Source organism: Alexandromys fortis, unplaced genomic scaffold (assembly GCF_014885135.2).
Source record: "Alexandromys fortis isolate MF-2015 unplaced genomic scaffold, M_Fortis_MF-2015_v1.1 scaffold_108, whole genome shotgun sequence".
Lineage (NCBI taxonomy): Eukaryota > Metazoa > Chordata > Mammalia > Rodentia > Cricetidae > Alexandromys > Alexandromys fortis.
Window position 1 is genome coordinate 723,229 of NW_026067994.1, and position 19,044 is coordinate 742,272.

At 41.1% G+C, this 19,044-nt stretch overlaps 1 protein-coding gene across 4 annotated transcripts in view; it reads left to right on the forward strand.

Moving 5' to 3' along the window:
• Positions 1 to 19,044, forward strand: part of Aplp2 (amyloid beta precursor like protein 2) — a 64,290-nt gene that overhangs the window by 18,852 nt on the left and 26,394 nt on the right. For all 4 annotated transcript variants that reach the window (XM_050160044.1, XM_050160042.1, XM_050160043.1 and 1 more), the window contains exons 2-3: positions 16,374 to 16,547; positions 17,615 to 17,738. In XM_050160044.1, coding sequence (XP_050016001.1) covers positions 16,374 to 16,547; positions 17,615 to 17,738 — 298 coding nt within the window. The remainder of the gene's footprint in view (positions 1 to 16,373; positions 16,548 to 17,614; positions 17,739 to 19,044) is intronic.

Here is a 19,044-nt window from a genome sequence, read left to right on the forward strand (position 1 = left end):
CCCCCTCCCTCTTCAACCCAAAGAGCAATCAGGGTTCTCTGCCCTGTGGGAAGTCCAAGGACTACCCACCTCCATCCAGGTCTCGTAAGGTGAGCATCGAAACTGCCTAGGCTCCCACGAAACCAATAGGTACAGTAGGATCAAAAACCCATTGCCATTGTTCTTGAGGTCTCAGTAGTCCTCATTGTCCACTATGTTCAGCGAGACCAGTTTTAACCCAGGCTTTTTCAGACCCAGGCCAGCTGGCCTTGGTGAGTTCCCGATAGAACATCCCCATTGTCTCAGTGTGTGGGTGTACAGAATTATCTTTCAGTCTTGAGAGTGAATCTCTAGGGCCTTGCACATTCTAACCATACACGCTGCCATTGAGTTACACCCTCGGCCCCAAATGCTAAGATCTTTAAAGTTAATCAGTATAGTAATTTTGTAATCAGCAGAATCAAATCAAATTCTAATTTATACTTTGCCTTTTGGGTTTGCTAAATTTTGTTCTTTTAGATTGCCAGTCCTCTTTAAAGTCTTGTATGTTAATTTTAGATCTTAAAAAAAAGAAGAAAAGAAAAGGAAAGGAAAAAAAATGCAGCCTGCAAACAGAGTGTGACCTTGTACCTATGTTATTTTGTCCTTACCTTGTTAGACTTAAATGTATTTAAATTCTAGGTACATATTTTCATTTTCAAGTAATAGGAGTTTTAATGCAAAAAAAATTCTTGCCAGGTTTTGAAGAAATGAGGCTATCTGACAGCATGAGCCAAGTGGAAACAGGCTCCTTTTAGTCAGTGAAGTGCTGTGGTTCACCTATCCTGTTTTCTATTTGTTATGTATAAGGCATTTGATTTTTTTCAACCCTTGTTAAGAAGGAAGAAGGAAAAGTTGGTTTAGACATGATCTCATGGTCCCCTCATCTGTGAAGGTCTGTTCCAAAATGTGCAATGGATTCCTGAACCTGCAGAGCCCTGAACTCTGTGTTTTTTCCTGTGCATACACACGCACACATGCACGCACATGCACACACACATACGCATGCACGCACACATCTGTGATAAAGCTTAATTAATAAATTAGGTGCAGTAAGTTATACTGGTAAGTAGTAAGCAGGGTAAGTTTAAACAACGCCGTGAATAAGTTAGCACGAATATATCTTACTAAACTGAACTTGCCCCTTGTGATAGTGTGATATGGTATGTGAAGGAGCATTTTATGGTGTGCATGCTTGGTCCTTGGTTTAATCAATACCAAAAAATAAGTGAATGGAGGGAGGGAGAAAGAAAAAAGCAGGCTTGAGTTGCTACTGTCACCACTTTTGTGTCTAGGTGGAGTAAAGGTTACTTAAACACATTGCTGGAACAGTTAACTGAGGCGGCTTCTAAATGACTTACGGGGTAGCAACATAGAACAAAGGAGTGGTTTGTGCCCTAGGCAGAGAGAAATTTCATTTTGTAACTCAGAATGGTAAGCAATTCAGAACTTATGAATTGTTTATTTCCAGAATTTCTCTTGTAATATTTCTAGTCCACAGTCTCTGTAGATAATGGAAACCGTGGAAAATGAAACTTCAAGTAAGGAGCTGCTGGTAGTTTTTCTCAGTCTGCAGTTCACCGCCTTGTTGAATATGCTAGACATGGGCTCTACCCTGAGCCATAATTTATAGCAGAGCCTTTGGTGACTTTTTTTTTAATTCCCTTCCCACCAGTATTTCTGCTTAACCTTGCATGTTTTTTCTTTAGAGCAACCTAGTTAGCTTTAACTGTGAATTTAGCACAACCTAGTGTCACCTGAGAACGGAGTCTGTTGAGAGATTGCCCAGATCAGCTGCCTTGTGGGCAGGTTGGTGGGGGATTGTCCAGCCTGCTAGTGATGTGGGAGGACCCATCCCTTTATGGACTGCTGGTCCAGGCTTTTATAAGAGAGCAGCTAGTCAAGCATATTCTTGAGGGACCTGTGGTTTCTTGCTGTATTTCCTAGGCTGTGAGTTCCGAGGTTATAGATAGTTCTGCATGGAACAGCAGGCCTGTTTTCAGGTACTTGCTTCAGATTCCTGCCTTATTTCCCTCAATAATGGACGGTGATCTGGAATGGTAAGCCAAATAAATCCTCCCCTCCCCAAGTTGCTTGTTTTGTTTTTTTTTTTGTTTGTTTGTTTTGTTTTGTTTTTTTGTCAGTGTTTTTAATCATAGCAGAAGGAAACTAGAACAAATCTTACTTCCTCTGTCTTTTACAGAAACTATTAGAGAAATGATTATTGAGGCTTTGCTAGCTTCTTCAGGGTCTACATTAAAAAACATCCTGCTGGGTGTTATTATCTTGAATGACTAATCTTGTGCATTGATAAAAGTCATAGAAACTGAATGGTGTTCAGTGTTTTATAAAACAACAGAAGTAATACTCAGGACAGATTAAAATATCTTTAGTATTGATGTTAAAAGATTGACTATGAGCTCCTCACCAAGCAGAGCCATTGTGAATTTGTGGATATGATGTGTGGGTGGAGATGCTGAATCTGCGTTAGAAAATGGACCAACGAGGCCACCGTCGTAGACCATTAGTGCCAGTTGGAACTGGAGTAATTAGAAATGAGTTACCAGGACTTTTGGTTTCTGCTGTTTATGATGACAGGACCTTATAATACTGAGAAAAAAATCAGTAGGAGTGAACTAACTGAAGTCAGAGAGGGAAGAAAAAGAAACTAGAGACTTGGTCTAGGAAATCTTAAGGGCTGGAAACATCAGACTGCATATGGGAAATTGTGCAGTCCAGCCAAGAGCTAGTTCTGGTGACAGACAGAGGCCACAGCAAGGCACACCAAGTCGAAGGTAAACAATGCTAAATATTGGGAAGGTCGGGAAAAACAGGCCTGCACAGAAAGCTCTTAGCACCTGTGCCAGAAGACCTCAAATTCTGAGGGAAAATGTAATTTCCAGACGAACTTACTGCTTAGGTATATTACCCATAAAGTGTGTACATAAAATAAAAGCCCTTTTGAGATCTGTTATGTTTGAAGTTTTCTATTTTTAGGTGTTTTTTAAGGAAGCTGTGAGCTCCTAAAACGGAAATTAGTCAAGAAAGACAAAAATAGTGAGGAAACCAGAGGAAAGAGGAAGGAATCTCAGGACTGATGACCTCAGGCCTAGAGAACAGTGGTCCATATGGAGTCGGGAGGGGGAAAGTGGGAGGAGTGTCGGCTTCAGGAAAAAGCAAAAGCAGCAGACCTCAGTGTGTGCACTGCAGGGTGTTCATGGGCCTTTCTGGCAGTTTCAGGTCTGTGTGTGGGACACCAAGCAGATAAAAGGAGAGGTGTGGTTGGTATCTCTGGTGTGGTGGTATGAATTAGAATGTCCCCAAATGCTAGTGTTTTAAATGCTAAGTCATTAGAAGGGCACTACTATTTGAGAAGGATTAGGAGGTATGGCCTGGAGGAAGTGTGTCACTGGATGTGGGCTTTGTGGTTTTGAAAGCCCATGCCAGGCCCAGTTTTCCCTCTTCTGCTCTCTGCAAGCAGATCAGATGTAGAACTCTCAGTTCCTTCTCCAGCACCTTGTCTGCCCTGTACTGTCATGCTCCCTGCCGTGATGATAATGGATTAAGCCTCTGAAACTATAAGCAAGCCCCAAATTAAATGTGCCCGTTTATAAGAGTTGCCTTGGTCATGGTGTTTCTTCATAGCAGTAGAACACTAGCTAAGACATCTAGGGAGAAACAGATACCCAAGTATGGGCTGGAGACATGCTCAGCAGTTACCATCACTGTTTGTTTGTTGAGCGCACCCAGGTTCAATTCCCAGTACCCATATAGATGGTGGCTTACAGTCATCTATAATTCTAGTTCAGGCGATCTGACATCCTGCTCTCACCTCTTGGATACCAGGCACACACATGTTTTACAGAAATACATGCAGGCAAAACACCCATATGTAGAATAAAAATAAATCTTAAAAAAAAGAAATTGTAATTTACAGCACACATACATGTATATGCTGGAAATGAATACTGCTTTAACCAATAGGGCAAGGGAGAAGATACTTTAAGATAGTGTGATGGCTTAAGAGTTCAGAACTTTAAAGTGTAGAGCCAGGGAGGTGGCTCAGTGGGTAAAGGAAGGGCTTAGGGCCAAGCCTGACAACCCAACTTCAATATCCATGACTTACAAGATACAAGAGCTGACTTCTGTAAGTTGTCCTCTGACTTCTGCATGTGTCGTGGCTCAAACACCTTGTCCACAAATGAAACAAGACATTTTCAAATTAAAAAACAAAAATTTAATGTCTGGTCTGAAAGACCAAGAAAATGCTAAGAACGTGTTAAGAGGAGGTAAACAGGTACCTCTGAGGGCTGTGCTCATGTTGGGCTGGGACTAAGTTAGTATATTGCTCCTGCTTGTGTAGCTTTTCAAACCATGTATGTAGAAAGGTCCTTTGGAAAAGATTGCAGCTTTCAAAATTGAAGCTTGCCCTCCTGCATAGATTTTTATTTATTTAGTCATTTATTTTTTTTAGTTTCTTTTTTAATTAATTCATTAATTTTACATACCAACCACAGCTTCCCCCTCATCTCCTCACGTTCCTTCCCCCACTTCCCTTCTCCCCCCACCTTGTTTAGTTTCTTTTAAAAGATTAAAAAAAAACCAGATATGTATGTATGTCTGAATTCACATCCAAACAGGTGTGTATGTGGAGGCAAGAAGAGGGTATCAGATCCTCTGGAGATGGAATTGTGGTTGTGAGCTGCCTGATGCAGGAGCAGCAAGTATGCTTCACCATCTCCTGAGCACATATTTCTTCTTCGTAGGTCTGCTGATACACAAGCTAATGCTGTGCTGACCGAGGGAATCACTGTTGACTGTACTTTAAGAAAATACATAAAGGGACTCCAAGAGCTCAGTGTTACTGATTCTAGGTCCTATTACTAGACAGAGATTAGAAAAAGAGTCTCTTAAGTTCTAGCTCCGTGAGATGGGCATGGCTAGCACATGAGCAAGGCTGAAGAGGAACCTTCCCTTGGCTAGGACTGCCAGGCAGCCTCTGAGGGTGTCCACCGCGAGGAGTCCTGAGAGGTGAGAGCACATCTGTTTGGGGAAGGCTTGGGAAGAGGCACCGTGGCTCAGCCCAACAGTGAGAGTGCTCTCGGTGTGGGAGATGGGCTCAACCAGGGATTGTTCACTGTTGGCCTTGCAGGCCATATTTGCCATGCTTTTCTTTTGGAACAAGCTGCTGTTTCTGGGACCCAGGGTTGGTGGAGACAGGATCCTGGAGAGCAAAGGCTGATCTGGCACCCTGGTGGCACCTGACTAACAGAGCTAAAGTGCTGTTGCTCTTTCTGCTGAGTGGGGTGTTCACTGTATATTCATCCCTACTTACTCCTTTTCTTGAGTGTAACCTTTCCTGCTCCCTTTTATGCATTTGCTTAGTAGATAGGTGACTTGTACCAAGAAAGGCTAATTAGTGGCCCGTTCGGCAAGCAGTAAACACACTGACTTTTGGAGTGTATTAGCTTTATTACTTTATTTTTGAAATTGCTGATAATTACAGTAATGCACTTGGGCATTGGTCCAAGGCAGGAAGAATTATTGTTTGACAGCGGATCTGGTGCATGCTGATAGTGCAGTCTATTTGCTTTTAAATTTAAATGCTACATAAACCATAAGAAAGATGTCTTTTGACTTGCTTTGAACTTGAGGGTGGAGCAATTTCATATTTTCCTTATTCTCACAGTGTCAATGGACATTAAAAGTTAAAATTTGTTAATCAGGATTGATATGTAATATTGCTTGCACTTAGGAAAATACTTAACAGAACTGTTTAAACATTTCTTTAAAATTCTGTCCTATGAAAATTTTTTAGTCATTAAAATTTATTTATTTGTTTGTTTGTTTTTGTTATTAAAAAATGGTATAGGTGACTCACCCAAGAATTTCTTGCCACTCAACATCATACTCTTGGAAATAAAGAGCTAGCTAGGTCTGTGACTTCTAGTATTTGTTTTTTTTTTATATATATTTTTAAACATTCATTGTGTTGCCAGCAGTGTACATGTGACAACCAGAGGACAGCCTGAGGGTCTGTTCTATCCCTTGATCATGTGGACCACGGGGATCACATTCTGCTTCACAGCAAATGACATCACCACTCACTAAGCTGTCTCACGAGCCCAACAAGGAAGTTTTGGGTAGATAAGATTGCAATTGCTTCACATTATAAAAGAATATATTTGAAAAGAAAGGCCACCTGCTTACCATTGCTATAATTTTATGACTTTAATAACAAAAGGTGAAAAGAAGGAAGGTATCTTAGAATTCAGGACACTTAGTCTCAAAAGAAGACAGTGAAGCTATAGCCTTACGTACCACGTGCGTGCACACACTAGTACCGGTTGTGTTCACCTCCCACTACCTCCATCTTCTTGTTATGGTGCAGTGCTGAAGTTTGAACCCAGAACTTCATGCAGTCTAGGCAAGCATTCTGCTACTTAGCCACACCACCACTCTCTATTTCTCACTTTTCAGGATGTTGTTAAACACCTGTTATGAACTTTAGCTCCCTAGTAGGTGTCTGGGGAACTTCTGCTTTAAAGCATCAGTAAAAATGATCCTAGGGACTGGAGAGATGGCTGCTCTTGTAGAAGACAGTTCTCAGCACTCATGTGGCAGCTGAAACCGGTCTTTAACTCCAGTTCCATGTCAGTTCCCCAAACGCCCTTTTCTGACCTCTGCAGGGAATGTATGTGCATGGTACACAGACATACATGGCAACAGAAAAACTCAACGCTTGAGAATAAATATTCAAAAATGATCCTAGGCCGGGCGGTGGTGACGCACGCCTTTAATCCCAGCACTCGGGAGGCAGAAACAGGCAGACCTGAGTTTGAGGCCAGCCTGGTCTACAGAGCACGTTCCAGGACAGCCAAGGCTACACAGAGAAATCCCATTTCAAATCTCCTCCCACCCTCAAAATAATCCTGTGTATGAGAAATCGTGTTTCCAGTTACATAGATTAGTTTCCTTATCCTTCCCCAGCTATCTTAAAGGGAAAGTGGGCTGGTGTGGACTCAGTCTCGAGTCTCTGACAGACTGTCTATTCATATTTGAAGTCCTGACACTGTGTTGTTACATATGTTTTAGCTAAAAGGAAATGCTGGATAGTTTCTCAGCCTTGGCAATATCTCCAAGGTAAATATTCATTTTAGTAAAATCATCTGTAAGTAGAATATTTTAAGAAAATTTTAAGAACTTAGAAGGTGCTTACAATTACTTGATTGACAGTGATTTGATTCTTATAAAAACAAAACCTTCTAGAGCATCAGATCAGCCAGAGGCTACTTACAATGTAAGAGGATTGCCAGGCTTGTGTTTGGGTATTCTGTGGAAAATGCTCCATCATTTCTATTATGTGACTCACTAAGAATAATGTAGGTTGAATGTATTTCATTATGAAAATTTAATCCATAGCATTTCCTGGGTGTTTGCTACTTGAAATCATTTCTCCCTTTAAGGCGTAAGTAAATCCATTCCTGTACATTTTCCCCAACCTTGCATATGCAGCTCTTAGTAACAGCCTAAGTAATTAATGCTGGTGCCAAAGAGTTACGAGATGAAACCCAAGTTTACACGATTCAGGTCATATTATATTCATACACTTCTGCAGTTAGCTGGCATGCTTTGCAGAGTTTGGCAAATGGCTGCTGTGTCATCAGAGACAAATATGATTCAGTGAATTTCCAAGTGCTATTCCTTGAGAAAGTACACATTGATTTGTTACAGACTGAACAAAAGCCTCACCCTTTGAATTGGAGGTTTCTCATCTATTTTATGAACTAAAATTCATTTATGTTTCACCAAATACTAAATCAAGAAGGATTAACTTCCTGTAAGATTTTTGTAGCTAATGAGTAGGTGAAATGATATCAAGAAAACAAATTGAGGGTGAATATGACCAAAATACTTCGTGTGTATGTTTGAAGATCACAAAAGGGTACACAAACCCATAAAGATTTAGATTATAGTGCTGTTGTTAATGTTGTGTGTGTGTGTGTGTGAGAGAGAGAGAGAGAGAGAGAGAGAGAGAGGTGTGTAGTAATTTTGTGGAGGTAAAACGACATCTTTGTGGAGTAAATCTCTTCCTTCACACAGATTTCGGGTATTAAACTCGGGTCACCTAGCTGATGTAGCAAGCACTTTGCCTGCTGAGCCATCTCTCCGGCTCCCATAGCTCAGTCTCAGATGTGCTGTGGTGGTAGTAGTAGATTCATCTTAACCTCACTTCTGGTTCAGCTGGAAAGTGGTTCAGAGCCACGAAACCAGCAGCTCCTGGTAGTTTTCTTTAAAAATGACAGGGTCTGTTCACATAAATATTTGATGACTGAGTTCCCACTAAATAAAGTATGGAGCAATATTGCAACTTTTTTAAAAAAAATCATTTTCAAATTTAATAACATAAAAAAATGAAATCTCTTTTAAACCTGTGTCACACCAGCCTGTGCTTTGGCAGGATAGATATCATGTGGGTCCTCCTGTGTTCTTCACTTGAGTGCCTCTGATTTAAGCCCAGTTGTGTGTAATTGTAGCAAGGGTGAACTAAATCTTCAGGAGCAAGCACAGTGATAATGGTGCTTGTTCTGCAGTAAGCATTGCGCTTAATGCTTCTATGAATTATCGTAATTTAATCCCCACAATGGGCCAGAGAGGCAGAGAGGAGGAGTAGGTATATTAGTGGCCTTGTTCTACAGATGAAGAAATGTAAATCCTAATAGTAATGGTCACCAGCACTTAAACTCCTTTTGTATGATAAGCAATATTTCAAGCACTTTGCTTTAAATTTCATTTTAAAATCATGATTTATTGTAGGTCTGTTATGTTTCTCTGGTAAACGTTTTACATAAGCTTGTGCAATATCACACATATTTTTAAAAAAATGATGTGTATGTTTGTGAGGGTGGGAACAAACTTGCAGAAGAGCATGGATGTGCACTCTTAAGGAGACCAGAGGCTCACCTTTGGGTGTTATTCCTCAGAATTAACCACCCCCGCCCCCTCTGAGACAGGATCTCTCTCTCACTAAAACCTGGGACTTTGATGGAACCAGTTCACTTTGATGGGACTCCTCCTGTCTACTGCTATTTACAAGCCCCTGCTGTTGCATAATCTTTTTCATGCTGGCTATTCAACTCATATTCTCAGGCTCACACAGCTCACCATCTTCCCAGTCACACACCACACCCCAGTCTCACTGTAACCCATAGTGGTCTTGAACTTGTAATAATCCTCTTTATTCTGCCCTGCCCCCTCCTGCCCTAGGTGCTAGGTCTAGAGGTATAAGTAACCATGCTTGGCTTAGCTTTTAGAAGTGGTTTTTCCAGTTTTTTTTTTATCTTATGTGTATGGATATATGTCTGTGTACCATGTGTGTGCATGTTGTCTGTGGAGGTCAGGAGAAGGCATTGGGTCCCCTGAAAGAGGAGTCCATCCATGAGCCACCATGTGGGTGCTGGGGAATTGAACCTAGGTCCTCTGGAAAGAACAACCAGTGTTAATAACTGTTAAGTCATCTCTCCAGTCCTCCTGGCCTATCATTTTAACAGAAAAAGTAGACTTAGAGGGATAGGTAACCTTCACAGGTAGTACAGGTAGTTGGTGATGGAACTGGACTTACAGTCACATACTTAGCTACCACCCGTACGCCACTTTTGAGGCAGGGTGCCCTAAGAATGCTGTTTATCCAAGACAGGTCCCTATTGGCTGTGTACACCTGGAAATAAGTTTCTTAGGCTTCCTGTGTTATGATAACAACTATGCAGGAACAGAAACCAATTTTAAGCATCAATATAGTTTCTACAGCCTTTTTTATGAAAGACCCAGTTTTCATCTCCTGTAAAGTGAAAGTCAGGCTTCTATTTGATTATGGTGCTTTGGATTTTTATCAGTATAATCTAGTTGGACAAATTACCATGTCCCTATAAAAAGCCGTGGAGACAGTCTAAACCATTTTCAGTCTTGGAAACAATACTTCATTTCTGCTTTAATATTTAAAGCTCTAATAACAGTGAAGTTATTTGTTTATTTGTACAAACTATTGTGTCTGTAAACAACACCTAATGGCTGATGTGTATCATTGTAATAATAATAACTTTTAATATTTTAATTTTCCCCCTATACTTAGTTTTACCTCTTTCTAATTAGAATTAATCTGGAATATAATAAAGCCTAGAACTTTGAGATGTAGCCTGAAGAAATGGCTCTGTGTGTACTATGAAAACCTATGACCCCCAATTCCAACCCTGAATCCCATTTGGTAGAAGGTTGGCCTCTGACCTTCACATATATACCATGGCATGTGCGTGTGCACGCACACAAAATATAAAAATTTCTAATGTAATGCCATCATTAGAAGAAACCGTTTATTTTCATTTTATGTCTTGTTAGCCTGCTTGTATGTGTGTATTGGATCACCTGAGGTTACATAAGCTACCATAATGGATGCTGGGAACTGAACCCAGACGCTGTATAACAGCAGTAATGCTCACCACCATAGCCACCCGTCTCCCCAGCCTTATCAGATGTTATTTTTAAGAACAAGGCTTTTTTATTTTTTTTTCTCGTATTGCTCAAGAGTTCTGCTGTTTTGTCAAATAGTTGAAATGTTTGAAGGTTGAACTTTTCCTTCTGTGCTGTTGGAGAAGATGCTGTGAAGGTTCTGAACCAGTGGTTCTCAGCCTGTGGATCTTGATCTCTTCGGGGGTTGCATATCTGATATTTATTTACATTATGATTTCAGAATAACAAAATTACAGTTAATTAAGTAGCAACAAAATATGTTTAGGGTAACCACAACATGAGAAACTTTATTAAAGGGTCACAGCCTTAGGAAAGTGGAGGACCATGGCGCTAAACCATAGTGTGTCAGTTACTCTTCTTGATGCTCCTGTAAAGCTCCTGACAAAGGCAACTTGAGGAAAGGAGGGCGTATGGTTTTGGCTAATGATTTGAGGGCAAAGAGCATCATGGTAGTAGGTACCATGTGCTAAGAGGAGCTCTAGCTGGGGCAACAGGAGTTTGTGCCTCTGGATTGCATTGCCTTCTCAGTCAGGAAGCAGAGGTGAATGTGTGCTATGCCACTTCCTTTGTTTTCAGCCTGAGACCCCTGCCCATGAAGTATGTACCTGTGGTAATGACCTCACAGACATGCTTAGGGGTGGTATCTTCTAAGTGATTGTGAATGTCAAATCGACAGGTTTAACCACCGTAATTCACACTTTCAGCAGCAACCAAAGTGCTTAATATATGTAATATCTATGATATGCTGTATTAGGACGTTTGCTTTTCAGCTATTGAGTGTGCTCTGAAAATCCTTACTGGTTGCCTAAAAGATAGCTCTAAAGGATCTTTTCATTCCTTTGTTCCTTTACCCCCACCCCAGTCCCCATTTCTGAGGTAGGTCTGGCTGTGAGAGTCATCCCACCCCAATCGTAGCGGTAGCTGGACGCTAGGTACATGCCTCAGACCCAGCTTGTGTTGTCCTTTTGACAGACTGGATTTTTGTGAAGTGAAATCTAGGAAGTTTTATCGGGATTAAACACAAAAACACTTGTTATTTTTATGGTGCTGGGTTCCGTCCCATTTGTCATGCATGCTGAGCAGGCGCTATTTTGATAAGCTACACCAGCTCTCAAATATTCATCTTTTGGCCTTAAGTAAAAGTTGACGGTACTGCAGAATTCTCCTATGCTTGGCTGTGGACTTAATGTCTTACATAACCCACAGAGCACGTACAGGAGCTTGTGTTGGCACAGTTTATGCAAATGATTGCTCTGGTTTCCCCCATCGATGTCCTTTTCCTGTTCCAGGATCCTGTTCAAGCTCCCACACTGCATTCATTCGTTGTTTGTGCCTGGTCTTTGCTGATTTGTAACTGTTCTCAGTTTTTTTCCTGACTGGTTTCCTTAAATGTCTTGTTGCTGACGACATTCACACTGGCGTCCTCTTCGTGTCCTCACTCTGATTGCCTTTCTTATTGAGGTTAATCATAGCTTGAGAAAAAATGTTTCCTTTCTTATAATTTTTAAAAATTTCATACAGTATAATTTAGTAATATCCTTTCCCTCAGCTTCTTCCAGATCCCCCCAACCGACTTCATGTTCTTTCTCCCGAGACAAATATCTTGAGGTATGCTAAGAACAGATTGTATTTCGCTTTCTTTTGATAAGAAATCTTTGAAGACTTTGTGGGCATATATTTAAATTGTTAAATTTTTATTTTGAGACAGGATTTCTGTATATCCCTGGCCATCCTGTAACTCACTCTATTAGACCAGGCTGGCCTGGAACTCAGAACCACCTGCCTCTGACTCCTAAGTGCTGGAATTAAAGGCGAGTGGTTGTTAGAATTTGTGGGTCACAAAGGTTTTGTTTTTTTGTTTTTAATTTTTATTTATGTTCATTGGTGTTTTGCCTGCATGCATGTCTATGTGAGGATGTCAGAAGCCTGGAACTGGAGTTACAGACAATTGTAACTTGTAGGTGCTGGGAATTGAACCTGGGTTCTGGAAGAACAGCTAGTAAGTACCCTTGACCACTGAGCTGTCTCTCCAGCCTCTGGGTCATGGAGTTTTATTCAACAGTAGAAGAGGAGTGAAAATGGTATAGGCTCTTCAAATTTTGATTGTTAATTTTTCTTTTTAAAGATTTTAAGGTGTAAAGGAAAGGACGTTTGGGGATAAGTGTCTTATCACTAGCCTGTAAGCCTAGCTGGATGCAGCAGACACCTGCTTCACTCATGTTTATGATAGCCGAACTGGGTGGAATGGGCTATAAACAGTGCCTTTCCATCTAAGGAATCCTCATTCCCACAGCTACAGGAGAAAACCCTGCCCTGGGAAGATGGTACACAGGCTCTTTATCAAATTGTAGAGCCAGATTTGATTTGGGGGCAGTATAGTAGCTTTAGTGAGGAAAGAACTGCTCAAGCATAAACTTTGACGTAGGAGAGCCGCATTGGTCCTGAGCAGCTTTGAGAAGGGGGACAGCTTATGAGCTCCACCCAGGGGTTGGGCTCTTGAAGTGATATTACAGACAGACGGACTGTTGCAGGCTCAGACTTACATTTTGTACATTGACTGTAAATGCTTTAAACTGCTTCACATTATTAGGAGCACCTACTGCTAAGTTGAATTTCTTTCCTTGGATAGCTAGCTGAACTCGTTCTCAGCCAAATTAATGAAATAGCATTTCTTATTAAGAACGAAGTATTAAGTAAAGTGAGGCATTGGATAGGAAAGCAATTGCTGTTGTTTGTTTTCAAAGCCCTGAAAGTGCTGCCGTGTGCATAGATCTCAGGGACTGGCTTAAGTGCCAACACGTGCGGGCATTAATTTTCTTTCATAGAGGATTCTAAGTTCACAGGATATCAGAAGTGCTGACTTGGCAGTGAAATCCCATTTGTAACATGTTAGATTAGGAAGCAGATTGATTTATATGTTGAAGTAATGGATCAAGGCACAGTCGGTGCTTAAGAAAATGGAGATCACATTAAATAAGAGCATTTCCAAGTAAAGAAGCACAAACATCATAGAATGGTGACCCTGTCACACTCTAGGTGAGGTCGGGGTATGTTTGATTAGTTGATTCTTAGATGTGGCCCACAGAGGCCTTTTATATTTCAGAGGATACTGTCTTGAGAGTCTCTCATGACCACAAGGATTAATCTTTCTGAACTCAGAAGTGAATCACTGTATCCTATTAGCTGTCTGGATTGATTCCAGTTACTCTTTCTTGGTGGTAACTGATGGGAGGATCTGGCTGTTTTGCTCTTCTTCCTGTTGCTTTAACCTCTGCTACTTTAGACTCTTCAGGGAAGATAACACTGACCATCTCAGTGCAGAAATCAAATGCACTTACACTGATGTATTGACCTCCGTGGTTGACCCATTAACTGAGCATTTATACAGTTGAAACTTTTGTGGTCTTGTAGCCAACAGTTGTAATGAGTAACATGTGGAACGCAGTCCTGGCTGATGAATGTACTAGAATGGACCGTTTCAATGTTGTGGCTCAGTGAGCTCACACAACTAATCAACACCTTCTTATCTGTGATCATTTGGGTCAGATGCTGTCCCCTGTTCTCTGTCTTCTGAATTATTAGATAGGCACCCTAAACCCTATGTGTTTACTAGCTGCCTTCAATGTTAAAGGATTCATACCTGATCATATGTAGTTGAAACATTAAGAACTTTTAATCTTTAACTCTAGTTCATGTGTAAATTGAGGAAACAAATTGTTTCCAAATTTGTTTTTTCTCCTTTTAAAAAAAATTAATCTTATGTGTATGGGTGTTTTACTTGCATGTATGCCTGTACGTACATGTTTAGTACATGCAGAGTCCAGAAGAGAATGCTCATTTCTTTAGAACTGAAGTTACAGTTGGTTGTGAACCACTATGTAGGTGCTAGGAGTTGAACCTGGGTCCTTTTAACTGTTGATTCATCTCTCCAGCCCTTTGGTATATTTTTCTTTCTTACTATGCTTAGTTTATACATTAAATTTTATTATGACATGGGAAAAGCATATATTGAGTTCGGTGTACTACATTGTTTTAGGTATTGTCTGGGAGTCCTGGGACATAGCTCCAGGAATAAAGGACTGACTACTGTAACGCTAAATGCATGGGTGTTATTCAAGGACACATTGCTTGAGAGAAGCCTTGCATGCTGGGCATATTGCAAATAACCTAACTTGATACCCTCTTCTTTGTTCTCTATATTTAATCTATCACCATGTCTTGCTGTTTTCTCTCTGTGATCTTGAGTCTCTTACTGCACACCACTGTAGCCCAAGCTAGCAATATCCTTCTGTTGGACCGTGCGCTTCCAGTGGTCCGACCCCTTCCTCTGCTTGCTTACAGTACATTTTTATTCTGCAACCAGAAGAGGAATTGGAAGTGATCTCAGCACTTCAAGTGAGATCCTTCTGCTGCCGACAGTGTAGACCTGGTGCTAGTGCGCCACACTTCATCCACACCGCCGCACAAGCCTCACTTTCTTCTGGAAACTTCCTTTATTAGCTCTCTGCTCAAACTGAGGTCATGTTCTTTTTAATGTTTTCTCAGTGCTGTGTTCTTTTCCTCTGTAGGACTGTGAATCCCGTCCTTTTTTTGTGTAAGTTTTGACTTGACACCAGATGGAGTACTGAGGAAGTAGGGGTCACGACTTTTTGCTCATGCTTGTATACTGTAGCCTTTAGCACTTTGTTAATACATAATATGATGAAGATGTTTTTGCTGTATGAGTGAATAAGTAAATTATTGGAAGTTTTAACAGCTCTCTGTTTTCATGTGTTGTGTGTGAAGGAATAGGTAGCTTGTATTAGAACAGACAACAGATTCAAGGTCTTCCAAGTGGGCAGTAGCAGGGTTAGAGTTCCCGTTAGCTTTTCACTTTATATATACACAAAGGTCAGTTTTAAATTCTGGCATACTTCCTGAAACAAGAATTAGTTTATGTCAAAGTACTATAGGCCTACCATCCCAGTCACTCAAGAAGCTGAGGCAGGAAGAGTTCAAGACAAGCCTGAGTAACCTTGTCTCAAAATAAAAAATTATGAAGTAGGGATTTAGTTCAGTGATAGAGTTCAGGCTTAACCTGTGTGATACCCTAGATTGAATCTCTGGTACCAGAGGGGGAGAAAGAGAAAAAGTAAATACTCGAGATTATAAGACATTTTGGAAAAGAGATAACAAACAAAAGTTGATAGTGAACCCTACCTGCTCCTGCCGACTGCACCTTGAAGCAGACCAGTAAGGGTGCTGATAGCGACTGGCTGTCCTTCCTGATATTCAGACACTCTAATTTACAGTAGTTTGACCTGGAGACCAGGAGTCAGTTGGTACAAACCTGTTATACAAAGTTGAATTTCCTTTTGTTTGTCTTAAAATGCATGCTTTCAAACTTGAAGGTACTTCAGGTCTATGCAGTTTTTGGTAGTTACTTTATTCTGGTTTCTTCTTCTCCCAGGTGTGGGTGGCGGTTGAGTGGCTACAAGGACCTTGACACACACAGAGGTCTGAGGACAACTTGCAGGAATTGTTCTCTCCCTCCACCACATGGATGCTAGGGATCAAACTCAGGTTGTCAGGCTTGGCAACAGGGCCTTTCCCTGCTAGGGCTTCTTGCCAGTTTGCCGATTCTGCGTTTCTAGATCACATGGGAATATTCCTACAGGAGTCATACTTTAGCACCTTCTAGCCACCTTTTGGTTCCTTTTAGATCTTGAATAAGTAGAACGGCACCAAGTAGTTTAGCTGTAAGATGTTGGTCTTGTATCAACTGTTAAATGCCTGTGCCTGTCTGCATATCTTTTGACTAAACCCGAGGTCTCTGGTTTCTCTTTTGATAGGCTCTTGCAGCCAATGCTGGGACAGGCTTTGCTGTTGCTGAGCCTCAAATCGCGATGTTTTGTGGGAAGCTGAACATGCATGTGAACATTCAGACTGGGAAATGGGAGCCTGACCCAACAGGCACCAGGAGCTGCCTGGGAACAAAGGAAGAAGTTCTTCAGTACTGCCAGGAGGTAAGAGTGTTGCCAGAAAGTTAACACTCTGCTTCTTTTCCTGGGTCAGGGTTGCATGTGTTCCCCCTGCCCAAGACCAAAGTACTAAGAATTGGAACTCCAGTCCCTTTTGTTTCTAAATTTAGATATTGCCGAGGTTTTTACTTGTTTGTGTTATGAGCTCAGTTCTTTGTAGAAAGTTGGTAGGAACCTAGTTCTGTTTTAGGAAGATGAAAAGCAAAATATGTCAAGTGTAGAATTTATGGTTTTGGCTTATTCATAGAAAGCTGCCAGTGTTGTGAAGGATCCTCTAGATATGAGTCAACTTGACCCTTTGCTTCAGTAGCAAAAGAATATGAGTGTAACTTCTCACGTGTAGGACCGGGGTGAAGTACGGTTTTAACTCCGTTAGCAGGTACTTCATAGACTTGCCTCTGTCTTTCACTTAAGAGCTCAGCACTGTACACACATCCTGTTTGTGAACTTGATACTGAGTCAGATTTGTTTTGGGTTGAAAACCTGCATTTGCCTTACTTACAGACTCCCTTTTAAATGCAGTCCATGGGAGGAGTCAGAAATATAAGCTATCAAAAGAAAAACCAGCCTTCGTCCTGTCTGTTCTCACCCGAACTAGAGGGAACAAATGCAACCTTACATGCAGAATGACAGTGACAAGTGTGTGGCCCTGTGCATCTGTGGAAATGCCCAGGGATCAACCGCATCATTGGTGTCAAAGGACCACATGTCTTTCCAGACAAGGTCACAGGCAGGTTTAATCACCACTTTAAAACATGCTGTGGCAAAATATGCAAATTAGATGATTTTGTTCTCTGGTTGGCTAAGACTGATGGTGTTTTATCAAAACAAATTTTTTTTGACTAGAAGAAATTGGGTAATATCTGTTATAAATAAACAGTGAGAAACAAAAAGAAAACTAATAGTTTAGTATATTTTTTGTCAGTATAATATAATATAATATAATAGTGTAATAGCATTTAAGGTTGATGGAGCATATGGGTGGAGGCAGAAATACCCATTTTCAGGCAGGTTTATTGTGTGGATTTGTTGTTGTTACTGTTCTTAAACAGATATATCCAGAGCTGCAGATCACAAATGTGATGGAAGCAAATCAGCCAGTCAGTATTGATAACTGGTGCAGAAGGGACAAAAAACAGTGCAAGAGTCACGTCGTTATTCCGTTCAAGTGTCTTGGTAAGTGTCTTCGGTTGCTCTTTAGCAGTGTCCTCTCCAGCCTGTAAGCTTGGTTCTTGGCTCACAGTCAAGTATCTACATCTGTTAAAATGGAGTTATTGGAGGGATTTCCCGTGGGTACCTGGTGCTTCCCCGTGTTGATGGCAGGCTTCTCTGGAGCTAACTGCCTCTTCCACTGTGACTCTTGACTCTGGAGGATGAGCCTTTTCCAGGACACCAAAGAGAAGCCTTGCTTGCAAAGCAGGGCAGCTTTACTCTTAATATTAACTATTTGGAATCAGTACTAAGAAAGATAGTTGAAACAGCACTAAAGAAGGCAACCAAGGAAAAGGGTCCCCTGTTCCCTACAGTCTGTCTTGTTTAAATTGACTGTTAGTCAGATTGGTGGTAGTTCTCAGGAGGAAGGAAAATGACTCATGGAATGTAGTCAGGTGCCGGGGCCAGATGCTGTGTGGTCCCATCATTCTGAAGTGCTGGGGCTTTACCCAAGTGTTGTCATGTTATTGCTGGTGTTCACATCTAGTGCCAGTTGGAAGAAAGCTGCGAGTGACAGTGTGTTCTCAGAAACAGGTTTGTTACTTGGTGAATGCAGTCTTCTTAGCCCTTCCCTACCTTACCTAGTGAATAGCTACAGTCTGCGTGATTCAAGAACAGAGTGGGTGGCAGATGCTAGTAAGGATGGCACACTGGTAGTTGGTCCAAAATAGTATGAACACAGGCAAGGGAGGTACTAACACTGACACTTGAGGAGTTCTTTAGATCTAATTTGAGCCATCTGTTAAATTTATTTCTCTCAGCCATGTGGTGGTGGTACATACTTTTGAGGCCAGCCTGGTCTGCATAGTGAATTCCAGGGCAGCCATGGCAACATAGAGAAACCCTGTCTTGAAAGACAAACAAAATAAAACAAAAGCAAGAATTGATTTTTCTCTCTCATTTCATTAAAACTTTCCCTTAACTACAGACATCAGCAAAATGGATCATGGTGCTTTTATTAGGCTTATATGTATCAAGAAAGAGTGGCCAAGTAACAGGAAGAACTAGACCCAAGAACTGCACCAAGTATGCAGCAACTCTTATGTTGATGTACATCATTCCTTGGAAGGAAGGGAGGACATTGTGTTTGCCTAGCCATCTCCTTTAAATCTGAACATCTTGCATTGTGGCACAGAGCTAAAAATCTTTGTATGATGTGGTTTAAGGACAGTCTTCCCTTCCATTTGACTCTGAGAAATCTGGCTGTAAAATTCTCATACTGTAACAGCACTCTATATGTGTTTGTTTCCCGTTTCAGCATTCCCTCCTG